The sequence below is a fragment of the Phascolarctos cinereus genome, unplaced genomic scaffold, assembly GCF_003287225.1.
Source record: "Phascolarctos cinereus isolate Bilbo 61053 unplaced genomic scaffold, phaCin_HiC Scaffold_8;HRSCAF=390, whole genome shotgun sequence".
Taxonomy (NCBI): Eukaryota; Metazoa; Chordata; class Mammalia; order Diprotodontia; family Phascolarctidae; genus Phascolarctos; species Phascolarctos cinereus.
In genome coordinates this window covers 67,437,431-67,461,005 of record NW_027556291.1, presented here as the reverse complement: position 1 = coordinate 67,461,005, position 23,575 = coordinate 67,437,431, and the positions used below count along the sequence as shown (strand labels likewise).

Sequence of the window (23,575 nt, the reverse complement as noted above, 5' to 3'; positions counted from 1 at the left end):
CAAATAGCTGGAGAGGAAAATCAGTGCAATCCTCTGCAATTACTACATTGATAAAGATAGTTCTTGGCAGTAGTATTACTCATACTGAATATACACAGTAGTTTAGGCCATTAAAACATGTTGTTATGTAACATGGACTTAGAAATGGAGAAGACTATTGTGTGGAAATTGGTCCATGGGAAAGACTCAAGTGTGGTATTCAAATAAAAAAAATAAAAGGAACTTGAGCAAAAAAATTCAAACTGATCATAGGAAGGTATTCCTTTACATATGAGAATCTTCAATCTGTCAAGGTCCTTAGAAAACTTAATGTTTGAGCTTCCAGGTTTCCTGAAAGCAGGCAAGTTGGTGGTAGGCTAGATCTTAGAACAACACATTTCCCAGCACTTAAGTAAGTCCCACCTTTAAACAGAACAATTAGGAATGGATTGTGAAGCCAGAATACTTGCCACTTAGAATAGAAAATATTATAAATGACAAAGATATATATATATATATACAATATATACATATATGTGTTTGTGTAAGTATATGTATATATATACATATATATGTATATATATATACATACATATATGTAGATATATATATATATATATATATATATATATATACACATACATAAACGTGAATATGTATGTATGTGTAGATAGATAGTAAGTGACATAAAATACAGCCCACTTCCAGGGAATTTCAAAGAAAACAAGGGAGGCTTTGCCTAGGTAATTAATGTTTTCCCTCAATTGAATTTATATACCACCACATGGATGCTTTGAAACAAATTACCCATTCACAATATATAAATAAAAGAATGAGTTAAAAGTATTACCTAAACCAAAAAATGCCCCAAAACTGAAAATATTTGGACAGCAGAACAAATGTAATGGCTTATAGGTCCTACTTTGCTCAAGATGGTTATGTATATTATTATTAAGGAAAATGAATGCAGAGTATATTTCTGCAATGACATGATGGTTAAGAATGCTAAGGACAGGGGCACCTAGGTGGCAAAGTGGATTGAACACCAGCCCTGGATTTAGGAGGACCTGATTTCAAATCTGGCCTCAAATACATAACACTTACTAGCTGTGTGACCCTGGCAAGTCACTTAACCCCATTGCCTAGCCAAAAGAAAAGAGGGAAAAAAAACGAATGCTAAGGACTTAGATGAGACAGGAGTTGGTTTTGGAAAACTGTATGTAGGTTAAATGCATGTGCATTGTCGTAATTATTCAAAAAAACCATAAAGAAAATCCCTATAGATCATAGGAGGTTAAAGCCTTAGAATCCAAAATATCAGTTTCCTTGGAAAACTGAATATCAGGGCTTCTCAGGTCATTTCCAGCATATATGTTGAGGGGTGCTGGAGTTGAGATTAAAGATTTCCCTTACTGGAGGAAAATCTCAGCCTTTGAATGTCAAGATTCTAGGTGAAAAGCAAAGAATTACTCTCAGATGTGGGATAGAATAGATAGAGTGGGAGATGTTCAGAGGCTGATGAGGTAAACTATCTGAAGAAGTCAAGACTGGAGTATCCTTTAATTTTCCATATACCAAAGCTGTGAGGCCTGTGAGAACCTACATGATCTGCTGTGGAATACTCCTTCATATGCAAAATGTTCTGCATTTCAAGGTTTACTTTAAATACATTCTGAGTGGGCAAAAATATTTTCCAGTTGTGTGGAAATAATATGTAGCATGTGAAGGAATTAGAACAGGTAGTGATTAGTTTTGAAATTTTCTGTGTGGTAAGATTCATGTGCATAGTAATAATGACTCAAAAAAAAAAAAAGAAAAAGAAAAATATTATTGGATCATATGAAGGTACTGCCTTACTATCCAAAATATCCACTATTAGTAGCCCCTTGAAATACTGAATATCAAGGCTTCCCCAGACCTTGCAAGGATATATGTTGGAGGGTCCCCGGAAATTAGAATATAGAATTTCCTAGCTCGGGGATCAGTCCAGCCCTTGAACGTCCAGATTTTGAGTGAGAAGCTGAGAAAATATGAAGTATGGAATGGACTATCTAACACAGAAAATAAAATTTGGGGCAGCTAGGTGGTACAGTGGATAGAGCTCAGACACTGGAGTCAGGAGGACCTAAGTTCAAAATCGCCATCAGACACTTGACACTAGGTGTGTGACGCTAGGGAAGTCACTTAACCCCAATCGCCTAACTAAAAAAAAAAAAAAAAAAGGAAAAGAAAAGAAAATACAAATTTGAAAGAAATTTGGAATTCAGGATCGTCAGCTGCTTGAGACTGTTGAATCTGCAGAAGCCAGAACTGTGACAGCCTAGAGAAAAGAAAGGGAGAGATGTATGGGGCCTGGGAAGGGACATTTTCAGAAACAGGAAGATTGGAGCACACAGAAAGTCAGGCCTGGGAATTGCCATGGAAACCAAAATGAGAGAGCAGCAGTGCCCATAAAAGAGGGTACCTCAGATCAAATAAAACCCACAGGGCAGAAAAGATCAGATCTTACACTGCCCTGGAAAACAACATATGCTATAAGGGGGAAGAGAGGTTCAGAAAACAAAAATCAATTACTGGGAAAGGGGCCTCCTAAGGGAAAATCTCACAACTTCCAAGGATTTATTTTCATATATATATATATATATATATGTGTGTGTGTGTGTGTGTGTGTGTGTGTGTGTATACTGTGTGGGCCCAAATATTGGCCATTTTTGCCAATTTACACAATATAATGATAGATTTTTCATAAGAGATCATTTATTCCAATATATTTTTTATTGGACATCTGTCACGAATAAGAAAAACAAATAAAGAAACTAAAACAAAACAAAACTAAAAAGCCTTTCTAATTTCAACCAGACTCTTTGAAGAATTTAATGAAATTACTCTCAATTTTTTAGCTAGCCAACCCCACGCCAAACCACAACCCATGCACTGCTAAACAAATGTAATTCCATTTCTTTCTTCTTTCTTTTATAAGACTGTTGTTGCTATTACTATTAATAAAAATAACTATCAAGAAAATTTTTGAAAAGAAAACATTTTATGAAGTCTCAAGCCCTTATACGGGAGGAGACTTCATATTGGTAAGGCCCATATCCATTGTAATCAGAATAGAATTATTCGGAAATCCAAATAGTACTTTGACCTAAATTAGCATGACATAGCTTGAGACCAAAATTGTCATATGTGACATGGTCCCTAGAACATTAACAGCAGAGGCTTCCAGGTACCCTTCATGGGGGACTTTGGAAGCCATTGATAACATGGACCCAGAATGTCTGAGCTGGGAGTTCAATCCTGCCTCTCAATGTACCAATACGGAGTGGAAACTGAAGCCAAAATATGGGATCATGGAAGCCACTTAGAACCTAGAATGCCTGACACTGATGGACATTTCTTCTCAAGAATCTGGGGCTTTTTCAGGCTGTCAAATTTAGAATATCAGTATTGAGAGACACTAGACCAGAGAAAGGGGGAGATGTAGCACAGTGGATAGACAACAGTCTCTGGACTCAGGAAGACCTGAGTTCAAATGGGGCCTCAGACCCTTACTAGTTATGTGACCCTGGGCAAGTCACTTAATGCTTATTGCCTCCAAAAAAAAAAATAAGTAGAAACTATTCAGAGCCTTGGAATGTAATTTATCAAAACAGTGGGATTTCAGTACATAGAATGTGTACTGAAGGTGACCCTGGAGTGTTCTAAAAACTTTTAAATACCAAACAGCAGAGGGTCCTGAGAATATAAATCATGTGATCTGATAGAGAAGATATCATTAATTTCAGGATTCATGATCATGTATACTCTTGGCTAACCTATAGGACAGTTTGAGGGAAATTAAGAAACAAGGCAATTTTAGATTTTTCATAGTCTTTTATTCTGGTTAAATTTACATTACACTTAAGAATCTCACATCTTTAAACATAATGCAAATGATATCATGAAAGTATTGTCTATTTTTTCACCAGCCCTTTAGCCCTCAAAAACCCTTAACAACCCTAAAAACCTGTACATCCAAACAAATACGATTCCATGTACTTCTTTTTTTGGTAGAGACTGCTTTTGATATTACTATTCATTCTGAAGAATGGAAAGTCTTTTTCTACAAAAAGAAGGTGCAATGCAATGAGGACTGATAAGGGACAAGATTTATGCTTCAAAGTCAGGATATCAGTCATGTTCCCGTGCATTGTAATAATTATAATATTAATTTTAAAAATGTAAAATCCTTGTTGATCAAAAAACACTAAATCCTTATAGACCATTGCAGGGTGGACCCTTAGAATCCAAAATGTCAGGAGGTGGCAGGTCATTAGAACACTGAATAGCTGGGCTTCCACTTATCTTTCAGGAACATATGTTGGAAGTGGCAGAGAGCTTAGAGTATAGAATTTTCTTTTTTTTCAAATCCAGAATACAAACTACATCATTCGTTTTATTTTAACTCCAGTTACAAAAATGGCTGGTTTCACGGAAAGATATTTGGAAACAAGAGGTCTGCAATATATCTTCACACCACAAGATTCAAAAGAATTCTTGTCTAGAGACAGAGATCAGAAGACACATTTACACATATACAGGGTAACTGGGACTCAACAAATCCTTCAGCTAGCAGAAGGGGACTAGGATGCACTCCTAGAAACTGACAAGACAAAATGCTAGGGCAGTAGCACGACACCTAGGAAGGGTAAATGATGACAAGGGAAAAGGGGGTGAAGGGAAGGGCAGGCATTCTCTTTCGATTTTTGAGGAACCCCAGCTTCACATTTCACGGTCTGAAGGCAGAAGGCAGATCACCGCACTTCAACCCCTAACCTCAATGAGGTCTTCTTCTTCCATGCCTAACTCTGCTGGGGTCCCTTGGCCAGAAAGCTTCTCACCATCAAAAAAGAAAGAGAGCTCATGTCCTTTGAGTCCCATGGCCTCTACATAGTGAGACATCAGTGTGCTAAGAGGAGCACCCCGGGGCACGGTGACCTCCAGAACCTGGTGTTTCTTTTGCCCCTGAACCCTGAGCCGAAGTTCCTCACCCGATTCTGACTCTTTTGAAGGCTCAGGAGGACTGGCCAGGACTACACAATCAATGATGTCAGCCACTCCAATCTTTAGAGAGCCGAGGGTGGCATTAGGGGAAAGTTCTACTTCTTGGAACAGCAGAAGAATTCGGGCAGGGGGCACTCCTAGGCAAGATGCCATGTGATCCACAACGACCTGTAAGGGCTCGGCCGTGCTGAGAGGCAATCTGACAAGGTCAGTCCGGCACCTCACTTTAAGACTTAAGAGTCGGGGGCTCTCCCTAACATTGTTCTCCTCCACCAAGATCACTTCATCGTCGGAGTTCTCAGAAACATGGTCTTCGGGTGACAGGGAGCTCAGGAAAGATCGGAGACCTTGCAAACGCTTATTCACCTCCCTCATCTTTCTAAGGGCTCTTAGTGGTTTCCTGGATGGCCCACGTCGCTTGGGAGGGGGAGAAGGGGAAGAGGAACTGTCCCGGTCCAAAACATGCTTCTCTTCTTCATGATTGACTTTTTGATTCTTTTCTGAAGAAGAAACTGGCGAAAGGACGGCCTCAGAAAGGGATGGATCAGAATCCAAATCCAGAGGTTCCCCGCCAGGGCTTCCGGTGAACAGTGGCTGCCTAAGATCCTTGGGAAAGAAGCGGAGGCTGCTCTTCACCTTGCCCGAATATACCGGGACCACGGGGGCCTCCCCTGGCCCCAGCAGACGGCGCCGCCGCCTCGGGGCAGGGGGCCGGAGCCGCAGCCGCTCCGCCGCCCCGGCCCCTTCCTCCTCACTGTTGCTATCGCTGTCGCGCTCGCCGCAGCGGCCTTCACCTCCAGCATACGCCGGGCCCTGGACGCCCTTCAAACCGCTCGCGCCGGCCTCCCCGTCGCTGCTGCTGTCGCTGACCAGGTCCACCACTTCAGAATCCAGCGCGGCCATGGTGCCCACCCCACACCAATCCGAGGACACAGTTTGCTTGCTCAAGGTCAATTCCTCCTTCTCAAGGTCCCAATTTGAACTGAAAATATCTCAGCCAGAAGGAATACATACCCCAGAATCCTGATGCAGATAGGGTGTAGAAACTGGAAAGTCGGTGTTGAGGCATACTACAACAGAGACAGAAGTTGTTCCAGCGCTGAAAAAAAAAAAAGAAATAATAGGAAGCAGTGAGATTTGACCACACAGAATGACAGGACTTAGAAGAGCCATGGAGAGGAGTATGAGGGAGGTAGGAGAACAGTGAGAAGGAGGGGCATTAGAGACAGAAGAGGTCTCTTATGACACCAAAGCTCAGAACGTGGAGTATCCTAGAAACCACTGCACTAGGTAACTGGGAGGGCTCTAAAAACATCAATCAGCTCCTCTAGAATGGACCTTAGAGTGGAAAATCTCACCCACGCCAAGGATTGGTTTTCATCTCTAGTCTTAGTCCATTAGACAGCAAGAAGATCAAATCACAGAATACTAAAAGAAATTAATTCAGGCTATTCACTGGAAGGCCAAATACTGAAGCTGAAGCTTCAATACTTTGGCCATATAATTAGAAGATGAGACTGATTGGTAAAGTTTCTAATATTAGGAAACATTGAAGGTAAAACCAAATGGTAGATATCAGAGGAAGAGATGGATACATAGGGTCATGGAAACAATGAACATAACTTGGACAAACTTTGAGGGAGTGTGGAGGACAGAAGGGAAGGGCACAGCATGCAGCGGTCCATGGGGTCACAAAGAGAGCTTGATTCAGCTGTGGAATCAGTGTTGGGAGTGACTATCAGAGAGAGAGAGTGAGAGATCTTCAGGAGCCAAGAATAGAAATGGTCAGAAACAGGAAGTTTTAGCACATTGGATGGTGTAGCCATGGTGAAGAGAAGGAAGGAGGTAGGAGAGCACTCATAAGAAGGGATATCAGAGCAGAGAGTGCCCTGAGACTCCAAAGGATGGATCTTGGCATATCCTGAAAATCATACTGTTTGATCGCTTAGGCGATCTCTGAGAAAAGAAATAATTAGCTCTGAAAGGGTCCTTTAATGGAAAAGGTCATAAATTGCAAGCATGTATTCTCAGCTATATTCTTAGTTGGCCCAAATATTGAACTGTTATAGGTCATTTAAAAAACAAGAAAGTAGCTTGCTCTTATCAGATCAAACCAAATATTGCATTTAATTTTAAGATATATTGTGATACAAAAAAGGAAAAAATCTTGAATTTTTAATCACACAATCTGAAAGATATGGTGAAAATATTTATTTTATGGCCATATAAAAAAATCCACAAACCCAAAATATGTGTATAGAAAAAAAAAAAGATAGCACTGGCCCTAGAGTCAAGGGGACATGAGTTCAAATCCAATCTCAGACCCCTCCTAGCAGTGTGACCCTAGACAAGTCCCTTAAACTTATTTTCCTCACTTTCTTCATGTGTAAAATGATCTGGAGAAGGAAATGCAAAAACCACTCCAGTATCTTTGCCAAGAAAACCCCAAATGCAGTCATGGAAAGTAGGACATGACTGAAATGACTCAACAATGACATTTACCTGTTGCTTCTCCTTTGAATGTAATATCTTGGGTGGAGCCAAGATGGCAGAGTAAAAGCAGTGACCTGCTTGAGCTCTCCCCCAAACCCCTCCAAATACCTATAAAAATGGCTCTAAACAAATTCTAAAGCAGCAGAACCCACAAAAACACGGAGTGAAACAAATTCTCAGTCAAAGACAGCTTGGATAGTTGATCAGAAAGGTATATTGCACCAGGCTAGAAGAGGAGCTCAGATATAGAATGGATCATCTAACATAGAAAATACAAATCTGAAAGAAATTAGGAATTCAGCATCATCAGCTGGCTGAAAGTGTTGAATCTGCAAGGCCAGAACTTTGACAGCATACAGAGGAGAGAAGGAAAGGTGTACAGGGTCTGGAAAGGGACATTTTCAGAAACAAGAGGATTTGAGGATACAAGAGTTTCAGGCCTAGGAGTTACCATGGATACAAAAATGAGAGAGCTGGCAGTGCCCATAGAGCAGGGGAACTCAGAGCAAATAGAACCCATAGGAGAGAAAAGATCAGATCTTACAGTGCCCTGGAAAACAAGATATGGTATAGAGGGGACAGGAGGTTCAGAGAATAAAAATCAGTTACCGGGGAAGGGGCCACAGAGTGGAAAATCTCACAACTCACATGGATTTATTTTCATATATATATATATATATATATATATATATATATATATGCAGTGTGGGCCCAAATATTGGCCATTTTTTACCAATTTAAACAACATAATGGAAGATTTTTCATAAGATATTCACTTATTCCAACATAATTTTTATTGGGTGTCAGTGACGAATAACAAAAGAAAATAAAGAAACTAAAACAAAACAAAACTGAAAAGCCTTTCTAATTTCAACCAGACTTTTTGAAAAATTGAGTGAGATTACTGTCAATATTTTAGCTAGCCAACCCCACCCCAAACCACAACCCATGCACAGCTAAACAAATGTAATTCCATTTATTTCTTTCTTTCATAAGACTATTGTTGCTATTACTATTAATAAAAATAACTATCAAGAAATTTTTGAAAAGAAAACATTTTATGAAGTCTCAAGCCTTTATAAGGGAGTATACTTCATATTGGTAAGGCCTGTATACCTTGTAATCAGAATAGAATTACTCAGAAATTAAAATAGGACTTTGACCTAAATTAGCATGATATACCTTGAGAACCAAAAATTCTGTGTCTTAGATGGTCCCTAGAACACTAAAGGCTGAGGCTTCCAGGTACCCTTCATTGGGGAACTTTGAAAGCTGTTGATAACATGGACCCAGAATGTCTGAGCTAGGAGTTCAATCCTGCCCCTGAATGTATGAATAGAGAGTGAAACTGAAGCCAGAATATGCGATCATAGAAGCCACTTAGAAACTAGTACATCTGACACCGATGGACATTTCTACTCAAGAATCTGGGGCTTTTTCAGGCTGTCAAATTTGGAATATCAGTATTGAGAGAAACTAGACCACAGAAAGTGGGAGATGTGGCACAGTAGACAGAAACTTGGCCCTGGAATCGGGAGGACCTGAATTCTAATGGGGCCTCAGACCCTTACTAGTTGTGTGACCCTGGGCAAGTCACCTAACCTTCATTGCCTCAAAAAAAAAATAAGGGAAAGCTATTCAGAGGCTCAGATTGCAATTTATCAAAACAGTGGGATTTCAGTACATAGGATGTCAGCTGTAAGAGTAGCCATGGAGGAAAAAATAAAAATAAATTAAAAAAAAAAAGAGTAGCCATGGAGAAGAGAATGAGAGAAGAAGGAATACTTGGGTGAAGCTAGATCAGAGAAAGGAGAGTTCTTAGAACATTAAAGATCAGACCTGGAGTGTTCTAAAAACTTTTAAATACCAAACAGCAGAGGGTCCTGAGAATATAAATCATGTGGTCTGATATGGAAGATATCATTAATTCCAGGATTTATGATCATGTATACTCTTGGCTAAAATATGGGCCAGTTTCAAGGAAATTAAGAAATAAGGCCATTTTAGATTTTTCATAGGAGATCAGTCTTTTATTCTGATTAAATTTATATGATACTTAAAAATCTCACATCTTTAAATATAATGCCAAAGGATATCATGAAAGTACTGTCTATTTTTTGACCAGCCCTTTAGTCCTGAAAAACCCTTAACAACCCTAAAAACCTGCACATCAAGAAAAGTACAATTCCATGCCCTTCTTTTTTTTTGGTAAAGACTACTTTTTATATTACTATTCATTCTAAAGAATGGAGGGCCTTTTTCTACAAAAAGAAGCTGCAATACAATGAGGACTGATAAGAAACAAGATTTATGCTTCAAAGTCAGTATATTGATCATACTCCCATGCATTGTAATAATTATAATATTAATTTTAAAAATGTAAAATCCTTGTAGATCAAAAAGCATTAAATCCTTATAGATTATTGGAGAGTGGACCCTTTGATCGATAAATCTTATAAGGAAAGATCTTCCATGTCCCTGTATGACTCTAAACATTGGGCTATAAGCCAGAGTTTGGTTATCTATGTTGACCTGAGAATTTAGCCAGTCCTCAGGAAGATGTGCTCTGGGAACCTGGCCAGTTCATCAGAACATATCAAGTGAATTAATATTCTAAGATGTTTTGCCTGCTCCAGGAACTTGGACAGTTCATGGACCAAGTAAAAACATCTACTAGAATCATGGACACCTCTGGCATGGGGGCTTCTTTGTTAGAGGCCCTATTTAAATCCTAATTGGGGAAGCCATCTTTGGATTCTCACTCATGGAGAGGACGCTCTGCCTGGGACTTTCCCAACTGGGACCCTGAAAGCTGTACCCCACGAATCCCCAGCTTGGACTTCAGGTGTTAGTGCTTTCCCAAATTGGAGATGTTTTCTTATATTATTGCTATCCTTTGTATTCTCAGCCTGACTATAGTGGTATTGCTAATTGTATGTTGCTGGAAATCTACCTTTTCTATACTTATATTACAATCTTAATTAAAGCTACCTTCACTTCTCTCTCTAGGAGTGTGTCTTATTGTGGGAGCGCATCTGAACCACATTTTTCCTTCCTTAATCACACACCCTTAGAATCCAAAATGTCAGGAGGTGGAAGTTCATTAGAACACTGAATAGCTGGACTTCCACTTATCTTCCAGGGACATATGTTGGAAGTGGCAGAGAGCTTAGAGTATAGAATTTCCTTGCTCAAGGTCAATTCCTCCTTCTTAAGGTCCCAATTTGAACTTAAAATATCTCAGCCAGAAGGAAACACATACCCCAGAAACATGATGCAGATAGGGTGCAGAAACTGGAAAGTCAGCGTTGAGGCTTACTAGAACAGAAAGAGAAGTTGTTCCAGGGCTGAAAGAGGAAATAATCAGAAGCAGTGAGATTTGACCACACAGAATGACAGGATGTAGAAGAGCCATGGAGAGGAGTATGAGGGAGGTAGGAGGATATTGAGAATGAGGGATATTAGAGAGAGAAGAGATCTCTTACAACACCAAAGGTCAGAACTTGGAGTATCCTAGAAACTACTGTGCTGGCTAACCGGGAGGGCTCTAAGAACATCAATCAGCTCCTCTGGAATGGACCATAGAGTAAAAAATCTCACCCACACCAAGGACTGGTTTTCATCTCTAGTCTTAGTCCATTAGACAGGAAGAAAATCAAATCAGTGAACACAAAAAGAAATTAATTCAGGCTATTCATTGGAAGGCCAAATACTGATGCTAAAGATTAAATATTTGGTCACAAAATTAGAAGATGAGATGCATTGCTAAAGTCTAATATTAGGAAAGATTGAAAGTAAAAGCAAATGGTAGATGTCAGAGGAAGAGATGGATACATAGGGTCATGGAAACAATGAACATAACTTGGACAAACTTTGAGGGAGTGTGGAGGACAGAAGGGAAGGGCACAGCATGCAGCGGTCCATGGGGTCACAAAGAGAGCTTGATTCAGCTGTGGAATCAGTGTTGGGAGTGACTATCAGAGAGAGAGTGAGAGGTCTTCAGGAGCCAAGAATGGAAATGGTCAGAAACAGGAAGTTTTAGCACATTGGATGGTGTAGCCATGATGAAGAGAAGGAAGCAGGTAGAAGAGCACTCAGAAGAAGGTTTATCACAGCAAAGAGTGCCCTGAGACTCCAAAGGGTAGATCTTGGCATATCCTGAAAATTATACTGTTTGATTGCTAGGCAATCTCTGAGAAAAGAAATGATTAGCTCTGAATAGGCCTTTTAATGGAAAAGGTCATAAATTGCAGGCATTTATTCTCAGCTATATTCTTAGCTGACCCAAATATTGAACGGTTATAGGTTATTTAAAAAACAAGAAAGTAGATTGTTCTTATCAGATCAAACCTAATATTGCATTTAATTTTAAGATGCATTGTGATGCAAAAAAGGAAAAAATCTTGAATCTTTGATCACACAATCTGAAAGATATGGTGAAAATATTATCACATAAAAAAAACCCCCACAAACCCAATATATGTGTACAGGAAAAAGAACCAGTGCTATTCTCTGCAATTAATTCATTCATAAAGATAGCTGTTGCTAGTAATATTAATGATAATGGATACTCAGTATTTTTTGGCCATTAAAACATGGTGTTATATAATGCGAACTTACAAATGGAGAAGACTTATGTTTTAAAATCAGTATACAGGGAAGACTCAAGTATGCTGTTTAAATAAATAAATAAATAAATAAATGAATGGATAAATAAATAAATAAATAGATAGATAGATAGATAGATAAATAGATAAATGAATGAATGAATGAATGAATGAATGAATGAATAAATAAATAAATAAATAAGTAAATAAAAGAAACTTAAGTGAACTCCCCAACCAGACCTTAGGAGGGTGCTAGATATGAGAATCTCCTGTCTGGGAATGTCCTTAGAAACTGAATGTCTGGGCTTCCAGGTATCAGGAAAGCAGGCAAGTTGGAGGTAGGCTAGAGCTGAGAACACAGTATTTCCCAGCATGGAAGTTAAATACCTCCTTTGACTAGAACGACTAGTCAGAATTCTTGAACAGATCTTCTACTTGGAACCTATAATATCTGAGCTTGATGGGATATATAATACTGAATTTATCACGAATATCATCCTGAAATACACAATTCTAAAATTCTGAGATGGATAAGGAAGAAGTCAGATTTTTTTCAGATCATTTATTTATTCCACTATGACTTTTATTGGACATCAGTGATGTATAAGAAAAACAAAGAAACTAAGAAAAAAACAAAAGAAAACAAAAATCTCCTATATTCAACCATACTACCAAAAGTGTTTGGTAATATTTTCTCAATTTTTTGGCTTGTTTAAAAATCCTCCAATCTTGCACACCAAAACTAATAAAGTTCTATGTATTTCAATCTTTCATAAAACCTGCTGTTTTTATTACCATTAATAAAAATAAATATGGAGTAATTTTGGACAAAAAAAGATGTTAAATTTGGAGAGCTTATCAGAGAGAAGATTCACATTTCAAAACTGTCATATTGGTAACACTGATGTACATTATAATAGTAATAATCTAATTAATAAAAATAAAAATAACTTGACCCAATTCACTATGATATGGTTTGAGAACTGAAACTGTTATGTCTTGAATAGTCCCTAGAACACTAAAAATCTAGACTTCCAATTATTGTTCATGTGTGAATGTAAGAAGTATCTGAGAGACAGATACAGAACGTCCAACCTAGGAGTTAAGTCTTGCCTCTCTGAATGGACCAATGTGGAGTGCAAAGTAAAGCCAGAATATGAGATCATGGATTTGTAACAAAGGCTGTATGGGCTTTACATAAACTGTAATTCCAGAATCCTAATCTTGATTCATCTGTGGAATCTATTATGTCAATGTTGAGAGGGAGGAGAAGAGGAAGAGTGAGAGATTTTGAGGAGCAAAGAAGGGAAATTGTCAGAAACCTGAGGGGTTTAGAACCCTGCATGGTGTAACCATGGGCAAGGCAATGAAGGAGGCAAGAGAGCACTTAGAATAAGGGATATCAGAGCAGAGAGTGCCCTGAGTCTCCAAAGGGCAGATCTTGGAATTTCCTGACAGTGACCACGTTTGATTGCGAGGCGATCTCTGAGAATAGAAATGATTGGCTCTGAATGGCCTTTAGAATGGAAAAGATCATAAATCGTAACGAGGTATTCCCACGTATAAATTGGCACAAATATTGACCTGTGGTGAGTTATTTATAATACAAGACAATGATGGATTTTTCTTTTTTTTTATTAATTTATTTTGATTCATCAACTGTCACTTCCACAAACTTTCGAGTTTTAGATTTTTCTCCCCCTCCCTCCCCACCTCCCTTCCCAAGATAGCTATTACACATATTTTCACATTACTGATGTTGTAAGGAAGAATTAGAACCAATAGGAGGAACCACCAGAAAGGTGAAACAAAATAAAATAGAAGAAAAAAAATAGCAAACTGTATGCTTCAATCTGCATTCAAATTCCATAGTTCTTTCTTTGGATGTCAATAGCATTTAAAGATGTGTTTTTCTTATGTGACCAAACATAAATTCCAATTTCAACTTTAGTATTCAGAGGTGATGCATAAGTGAAAAAAAAAATCTCACGTTCTTGATCACAGAGCCTTAAAAGTATTCTGAAAATAACGTTTTTTATTGACACACAAAAACAATCAATAAATCTCAAATATCTGTACCCTAAAATCAAGGTAATCCTCTATAATTCCATCACTGATAAAGATAAGTATTGGTAGTAGTAATACTGATAATGAATATTCAGAATTTCAGCCATTAAAAATTCTATTATGTGATAAGAACTTTTAAGGAGAAACAACTTATATTTCGAAATCAGTATATGTCTAAGACCCAAATACATTGGCAAAATAAATGAATGAAATAAACTGAAGTAGAAAAAGCCCAAATGAACCTTAGGGATCTCTAGAGGGTCTCCCTCAGGCATAAAAATGTCATATCTTTAAAGCTTCTTAGAAAACTGAATGTCTGGACTTTTAAATACCATTGAAGTGGGCAAGTTGGTTGTAGATTAGAGCTTAAAACACAAAATTTCCCACCATAGTAGTAAGTCCAAGACTAGAGTGTCTTCCAATTTTTCATAGGCCACAGCTGTAAGGTCTCAGCTCCTACATCATCTGCTGTGGAATGGGCCTTCAAATGCAAAATGTCTTCTATTTTAAGGATTACTTTAAATACATTCTTATTGAGCAAAAATATTTTCCAGTTGCGGGTAAATAATGTGTTGTATGCTAAGGACTTAGAAGAGACACTGGTTAGTTTTAAAAATTTATATTTGGTAACATTCATGGGTACTGTAATAATGATCCAATAAAAAAGAAAAATCCTTATGGGTTACAGGAGAATACAGCCTTAGAATCCAAAATATTAGCTCCTAATAATCCCTTGGAGCACTGAATATCAGGACTTTGAGGGATCTTTCAAAGATATATGTTGGAGGGGTAAGGAGCTGAGAATACAGAATTTCCTAACTAAGTGATATGTCTCTCAACATCTAGATTTTAAGTGAAAATCATAGAGAGTGTATTAGGGCATGTGGCTCAAGGAATATAGATAGTACCAACTTGAAAGAAACTTGAAATTCAAGATGAGGAACTGCATGAGGTTGTAGAATCTGCAAGGTCAGAATTTTGGGGTCCTGGAGAAAAGAGAGGGGGAGATGTACGGGGTCAGGAAGTAGACATTTCCAGAAACAGGAGGATTGGAGCACACTGAATTTCAGGCCTGGGAGTTGCCATGGAGACAAAAATGAGAAAGCTAGCAGGGCATATAGAAGAAAGGCCCTCAGAGCAAAGAGAGCCCATAGAGCACTTAGAAGCTAGAATATCTGAGCCTGAGGAAATTAATAATGAAATAATCGATCAAAATGCTATATAAAATGATTTACAATCACCTTTGAAAAAATTAGTTCACAGAAAAACAAATAAAAGCTAAGCAAACATGATGAAAATGTAGCAACTAGCATCTTTTGTTTAAATTCACATTATAATTTGCCACTTGGCAAAGGCCTCCCTGTTTTAAATTAACAGGTTATTTTTTTTAAGGGAAAATAAAGGAATTCTTCAGATTTGTTAAATGAGAGATGACTATGGCACAGGTGGGGGAAAGGTTTCAAAGTGGTTTCCTACATGCTACTGCCTTCTACTGACTGACTGTAGCAATGTAAAAAGCTTCGGGGAACCTGGGCCCACCAGAGCTTTCCTGCACTACAGCATCTCTCTCTTTTTAGCAACTCAACTTGGAAAATCAAGTTTACCTTGGCTTTTGACATGGCAAGTTTCTCTTCAGGCCAAAGTCACCAATTTTAGATAATTTGGTTTAGATTCTCTAATGTGTGGCTTTTTTTTTTTACTTTAAGAATAAGATGCTTTTTTTTTCTAAATTAGAATAGAAGGGCTATTTATTCTTTATTTTTTTGTAGGTGAAATTAATGAAGCGGTTGATCACAAACATGAGTTTACTGATTTCACTGTGATGAGAGGATAACGATGAAATACTTGCATCAGTTTCAATATTTCTAAGTCCTGTCATTTTTGTCAATATCTTTTTATTATTGAGGGAAAAAAAGCAGAGAGTGGGGTGTGGAGAGGGGTGGAGACTACTTTATGTGCACAGTTCTCTGGGAGCACAGTATATCAGGATAAAGCAAAGAAACAAAATACCCAGGGAGGTGGTGTCTACGAACTTCATGACTAATTGATGAGGAGCTAAGATCTATTGTAAAGGATTGTCCTGTCCCATAAGAATTTAAGGGCATTTTAAATCCCTGTCAGCCAAGAGTAATGCTGTTCACAAAAGACAGAGGCTTACCCTGAGGCAGCCAGCTATCATTCAACTGGGAGGCTAACATCATTCCCAAGTTTCCCTGAGGGTGAACATTCCAGAAGTTTCCAACTAAGCTCTCTGGGCCTCCTTTCTCATGTATAAAGTGAAGTGAGTGGACTAGATGATACCAAAGGCCTTCTTCAGCTCAGACTGACAGTCAGGCTTGGGAGTAGCCATGGAGAAGAGAACAAGAAAGGCAGGAGAGCATTTAGAAGGAATATCAGGACAAAGAGGGCCCTGAGAGCACCCTTAGAAAGGCCAGACCTGGTGTGCCCTAAAAACTGTTATAGGCCATTGCTGGGAGGGCGTGGAGAACGTAAATTATCTTCTTTGGAAGGCATCTTAGAATGGAAAATGTGAATGGCAAGGATTTATTTGCTATTCTTAATCATAATGACTATAGAGTATTTTTGGCCCAAAAAACCCAAGCTGCTATATACTGAGGACTCATAAGTTAGAAGAATTTGGTTTTGAAATAGTTATTGCACTTAGAGACATGTGCATTGGAACAATAATCCAATAAGTAAAAAAATGAATTAAAATCCTTATAGATCACTAGAGAGTGTGGCCTCAAAACCAAAAATGTCAGAGCTGGAAGGTCCTGAGAGCACTGAATGTCTGGCCTTCCAAGGACCATTCAAGAGGGAGAGTTGAAGGTGGATATGAGGAAAGAATACCAAATTTTCCAGATAAGAGGTAAGTCCCATTTCTGGATGTTGCCATTTGGAGTGGAAAATGAAGCTGAAATAATAGATTGGGGACCTGGATCTGACTGAGGATATGGAATCTGGAATGTTAGTACTAGGAGAGTCTGTAACTAAGAGAATGGTAAATGATCAGGGGCCAAGAATGGAAATTGTCATAAGGATGAGGATTTTAGCACAGAGAATGTCAGTCCTTGGACTAGCCATACAGAATAGAATAAGAGATTTAGTAGAGCATTTAGAAGAGGGGATATCAGATCAAGGACCACTCATAGAACAAGGAATGTCAGACTGGGAGCATCCTAAAAATTTCCAGGTACCATAGCTGGGAGGGCTCTGAGAATATAAATCTCTCTGTTCTCGAAGTGACCTTAAAATAGGAAATATCAGAAATGGAAAAGATTTATTTTTATGTCTATTCAGTGTGAGTCAAAATACTGATAAGTTCTAGGTAAATTTAAAAACAAGTAGAATTTAGATTTTTTCCTATGAGATCAGTCATTTATTCCAACTTAATATTACAAAGTAGTAAAGGTTTAAAAAAAACCTCACATCCTCAACCATACAGCTAAAAGGTTTGCCAAAAGTGGTGACTATTTTTTGGTTAGCCAAAGGGACTCTCAACAACACCAAAATCTGTACACTGAAACAAATATAATTTTATGCATTTCCTTCTTTAACAAAAACTCTTATTAATATTGCTATTAATGGTGATGAATATGAAGTATTTTCATCCCTAAAAAAAGGTATTACATACTAATGACTTATAAGGGACATGAAATATGTTGTGAAACCAATAAGAGTTACACAGTATGGTAATATTCCCTTAAAAAACTTTTTTTAAAAAACCTTATAGATGATTGGAGAAGGTTCCTTTAGATCCCAAACTGTCAAATATTAGATGGTTTTTATAACACTGAATGTCTAGGCTTTCAGGTGCCTTTCAAGGAGGTATGTTTGAGGTAGCCTAAAGCTTAGAACATAGATTTTCCTAGCTAGGAGTTGGGTCCAGCCTCTGACTGTCCCAATTAGTAATGGAAAGTGAAGACAGAGTATTGGATCAGGGAGGGCACTTAGAACCTATAATATCAAAGCTTAAAGTTAATTTGGAATCTAAAGTCCAGAGTTGTATGAGGCTATAGAATCTGGAATGTGAGTGTTGTGAGGGACTAGAACACAAAAAGTGAGATATGTCCAGAGGCTGAGAGTGGAAACTGTTAAAAGCAGCAGGATCTTAGCACCTAACACATGTGGCCTAGGTCTAGCCATGAAGAAGAGAATGAGAGATTGAGGAGAGCCCTTAGAAAAACATATTAGAACCAGGAGAGCCTTTAGACCCTAGCATATCGGAAAAAGGAGTGTCCTCAATACAATGGTATGGGATTGCTGGGAGGACTCTACAAAGATAAATCATGAGCTCTGGAGGGTCCTCAGAATGGATAATATGATAAATTGGAAGGTTTAATTTTATTTTATATTTCCCATGGGCCAACATTTTGGCCACTTTGGATTAAATTGAAAAAAAAGAAAAAAACAAAGAAAGAGGATTCTGAGAAGATGGTCAGAAAATTGCAAGCTCTCAAGATTTTCCTCCACAAAAGAGATAAAATAGCACCTCAGGGCAAACATAGAGCAGTGAAAACAAATAAGAGTAGGGGCAGAACAGGGGTCCTCCTGGGACAATCAGAGAAGATCTGAAGAACAATCCAGGACCAGGTTTGATCCCTGTGAAAAGTAAACAGCTCCAGGCTAGGCTCCCCTTAAACAACAACTGCCAAGCCCTGGGTTTAGCTAGGTTGGGAGGCTGCCTGGGCACCAGCCACAGGAACCCAGAGAGGGAGGCTGGGCATCTGAGCCTGGGAAGATCCAGGGGACTTCTGCTGACCAGGACTCCAGACCCATGTGTGCTGCGAGGCAAGGTGGGAGCAAGAAGGAACCAGCACACACTAGGGGAGTGCAGAAGCAGTGGGGCGTCTGGCTGTGGACACTTACAGGAGACTGGAGGTCTTGGTTCTAGTTCAAGGTCAGACAGGAGAACTGAAAAGGATCTGAGGCCAGAGGCTCCATCCTCCACACCCCAGGACTAGAGGTGATTATAAAAACTAAATTATTACAAAAAAAAATGCACAGGCAAAGGAGAAAGAATCCAACCATAGATAACCACTATGAGAATAGATGAGAGCAGGGCTCATCTTCAGAGGAAGATACCAAAGCAAGGAAACTCTCTTCTACCCCAAAGAGTAATATCAAATGGTCACCTTCCCACAAAGAATTCATAGAAGAATTTTAAAAAGACTTTAAAAATGAAATGAGAGAAATTGAGGAAAAACTAAATAAATAAATAAGAACAATCCAAGAAAAAAAAAGAAAATTATGAAAAGAAAATCAATCAATTGGAAAAAGAGATCCAGAATCTTAAAGAAGAAAATGACTCCTTAAAAATCAGCATTAGGCAAGGGGAAGCCAGCAAAGTTATCAGAGATCAAGAAATAAAAAAGCAAAATACAAAGAATGAAAAAATAGAAAAGAATGTGAAACATCTCATAAGAAAAACAACTGATCTGGAGAACAGATCAAGAAAAGAAAACGTAAGAATAACTGGACTACGTGAAAGCTATGATCAAAAAAAGAATCTTGATACAATAATACAAGAAATAATTAAAGAAAATCATTATGAAGAATTAGGACAACAGAGGAAAGTAGAAATAGAAAAAATCTTATGATCATCACCTGAAAGAGACCCTACAAGGAAAACCCACAGGAATATTAGAGTCAAATTCCCAACCTCCCAGCTCAAGGGTAAAATATTATAAGCAACAAGAAAAAAACAATTTACACATGGCAGTACCACAATTAGAATCACACAAGACCTAGTAGTGGCGACAGCAAAAGACTACAGGTCTTGGAACACTATATATTGAAGAGCAAAAGAACTGGGTTTCTAGAAAAAAATATCCTGCCCAGCAAAGAGAAGGATACTTCTGAATGAAAAAAAAAATGGATATTTAATGAATCGTAGATTTTCAGGACTTGTTTAAAAAAAACAAACAAACCCTGATCTTAATAGAAGATTTGACATACAAGAGAAATATAAGGTACATACCAACGACCAAATACAAGGGACTGAATAAGGATAGAATATTTACCTTTTATGTATGTAAAATGCAAAATCTATGTCTAAGATTGTTACTAATATTTAGGTAGCTTATAAGAAAGATTGGGGCAGACCTGAGAGTAATATGACTTCAAAAAGTAAAACTATTCATGAACAGCTAAAAGAGTAATTATCTTATACCAATGAAGTGCAAGAGGAACAAAAAAATACAGAGGAATTAGATGGGGGATGGGGGCTATTAGTTCTGGAAACCTACTTTCATTGGGAATGAGTTCAAGAGAGGAAAAATGCGTATACATCTAGAAGAGTCTAAAAGTCTTCTAAATCTAGAAAGAAATAAAACTCTAAGGGGATAGGAAGAAGGAGAGGATAAAAGAGGGACCTTCAGAGATAGAGAGAATAGGTTAAAGGGGGATATAGAAAGGTGTTTAGATTAATGGGAATGTGAGGATAACGGAGTAATCTTTAGAGAGGAAGGTGAGGGAATAGATCAAAGGTGTGTACAAAAGGTTGTTTAGATTTATGGAAAGGGGAGGACAAGGGAGGGATTGTTCTGGAGCAGTAGGTTAAGTAATAGGAGGGCAAGGTAGCAGACAGAAGTAAAGTAGAGGAGTTAGGAGAGACAGGAAAAAAGAGATATGCACAAACAGAAAAACAAAGATTAGGAGTAGAATTTTTTAGGGAAAGTATATATTTATATATGTGTGTCTGTGTGTATATATGCATATATGTATATACACATATACACGCATACATATATACACATCTATATATAAATATATACACACTTAATTGTTACCTAGGGCAGGGTAGGAGAAAGGGCAAAGAAGAACAAAGTAAAAAGTGTACAGCAGAGAACAAAAGAAAAACTACAAAGAAGCAAAGAAAAGACAGCTTTCAACATAAGGCACAGTATTTAATACATAGGCTTTCTTAACATGGAAAGTTATTATATATATTCTGAATCCTCTCCTATATTCTGCTGTGCATATGACCTTTTTTCTTTTTTTATTTTATATTTGTTTACTATTTAACTTTATGTTTCTTTTTCTTTTCTTATGTATTTAAGTTTTAGTATTTCTCTAAAATAAAAAGAATTTAAACACAAAAGAATGAGTACCTTATTGTATGAGATTAATTATATTTTCCATTTTAATTTGTAGTAATGTTTTTCAAAAAAGTATATAAATATGTGTATATATATATATATATATAAATACATATGTGTGGATACATATGTACACATATACATCTGTATGAGTATACATGTAAAACATCCAGAACCATACCTCGAAGAAAAGTATCTATTTAATGGCTAGACAAAAAACCTAATAACCAAAAACCTGCACCCCAAAACAAATGCAATTCCACACAATCCATTCTAATGACTATAATTTTTATTATATTTCTGATAGGCAATATAAGTTCTTTTTGGGGGGTATAAAATATGTTCAATATTGAAGATTTCAAAGGGATACCACATTTAATTCAAAAGAATTATAGCAGCAAGATGTACACCTTCATAATATAAAAATCAATTTTTAAAACTTTTTTAAAAAAACTTTCTACACCACAACAGGGTGTTGCCTATGAACAAAATATGTTAGGGCTGAGAAGGTCTCTGGAACCATGAATATTATAGAGTATTTCCAGACACCTTTCAAAGGGGTATTTTGGAGATGTCTGAAATCTTGGAATACAGAATTTCCTAGCTAGGATGTAGGTTCCATTTCTTCGATGTCCCAATTTGGAATGGAAAGTGAAAAAAGAATATTAGTTGGGGAAGGGACTTTGAACCTAGAATGTCTGAGCCTATAGGAAATTTTGAATCCTGAATCCAAAGCTGGATTAGGCTGTAGAACTTGGGATGTCAGTTTTGGGAAGGGCCCAAATGTAGAGTGGGAGACATTCAAATGCTGAGCATGAAAATTGTTAGAAGAACTGGGATTTTGTCACACAGTGTCAGGCTCAAGAGTAGCTATGGGGAAGTGAATAAGAAAGTTGGGGAAAGGAGGGAGTCTTAGAAGAGGGGATCGCAGAGAGAAGAGAAGATTTAGAACACAAAAGGTCACATCTTGGAGTGTCCTAAAATGACTACATCTGAGAGCTGAGAAGGCTCTGAGAACATAAATCATGTGTTCTAAAAAGAAACTTAGAATGGAAAATCTCATAAAACACAAGGATATATTTTTACGTAAATTCTTAGAGGGCCCAAATATTTGCCATTTCTCAATAATTTTTGAAAATAAAAGAATAGATTGTTTTTATGAGATTGATAATTCATTCCAATTTAATATATAGTAACCCAGTGGTGATTCTTTAAAAACAACACCAAAAACAAAACAAAACCTCACAACGTCAAACATACATCCAAAAGGACATGATGAAAGTACAGACTATTTTTTGACCACCTAAAAAATACCCCAAAAAGGAAAAAGAAAACCACCACATTTTAACAAAGACAATTCCAGGGAGTTCCTTCTTTCGTAAAAACTGCTAATGAAATTATTTTAATGAAAATGTATATAAAGTATTTTTAGACAAAATAAAGGTGTTTCATTCCATGGACTTAAGAGGAACATGACTTATGATTGAAAATCATCGTATCAGTCAGAACTATGTGCATTGTAATAAGAATCCAATTTTTAAAACTTTCCAAAAAAGAAAGCTCTGATAAATTAAAGGAGGGTGTTCCTTTAAGTCTAAAAATCTCATGTCTTAGAAGTTCATTAGAATTCTACATGTCTGGGCTTCCAAGTAACACTCAAGAGGGAAAGTCGGAGGTGGCTGAAAGCTTAGAATCTAGAATTTCCTAGCGAGGAGGTAAGTCTTGCTTCAGTATCATAACTGATGGTGGACAGTGAAGATCGCATATTAAAACAGGGAGGGCACTTAGAACCTAGAATTTATAAGCATGAAGGAAATATCAGATACTGAATCCAGAGCTGAATGAGGCTTTAGAAGCTGGAATGTCAGCATTGCAGGGGACTAGAAAAGAGAGAGTAGGAGATGTGGAGAGGCTAGGATTGGGAAATGTCAGAAGCAGGAGGATTTGGGCACACAAAATATCAGGCCTGGGAGGAGTCATGGAGAAGGGAAAGAGAGAGTAGGAGAGCTCTTAGAAGAAGAAGCCATATCAGAATGAGGAGAGCTCGTAGAACACAAGGTCAGGCTTGCATTATCCTAAACTCTTTCATCTGGAGTAGCAGGGAAGGCTCTGAGAACACACAACCTCTGTTCTGGAGGGCCTTTGAATGGAAACCATCATGAAGTGCCAGGATTTCTTTTCATATACATTCTTACTGGGCCAAATTTTGGACCAATTCTAATTAATTTGAAAACTAAGGAAGTATATTTTTCATATCAATAACAATTTATTCCAGTTTGATAT

The 23,575-nt window shown here is 37.6% G+C and overlaps 1 protein-coding gene across 1 annotated transcript in view; it reads right to left on the bottom strand.

The window, feature by feature from the left end:
- Positions 1-3,859: 3,859 nt before the first annotated feature.
- The window catches only part of LOC110203308 (NFATC2-interacting protein-like), a 42,712-nt gene continuing 22,996 nt past the window's right edge, over positions 3,860-23,575 (bottom strand). Inside the window, exon 2 of the mRNA XM_078147829.1 lies at positions 3,860-6,124. Coding sequence (XP_078003955.1) covers positions 4,786-5,928 — 1,143 coding nt within the window. The 5' untranslated portion in view covers positions 5,929-6,124 and the 3' untranslated portion in view covers positions 3,860-4,785. The remainder of the gene's footprint in view (positions 6,125-23,575) is intronic.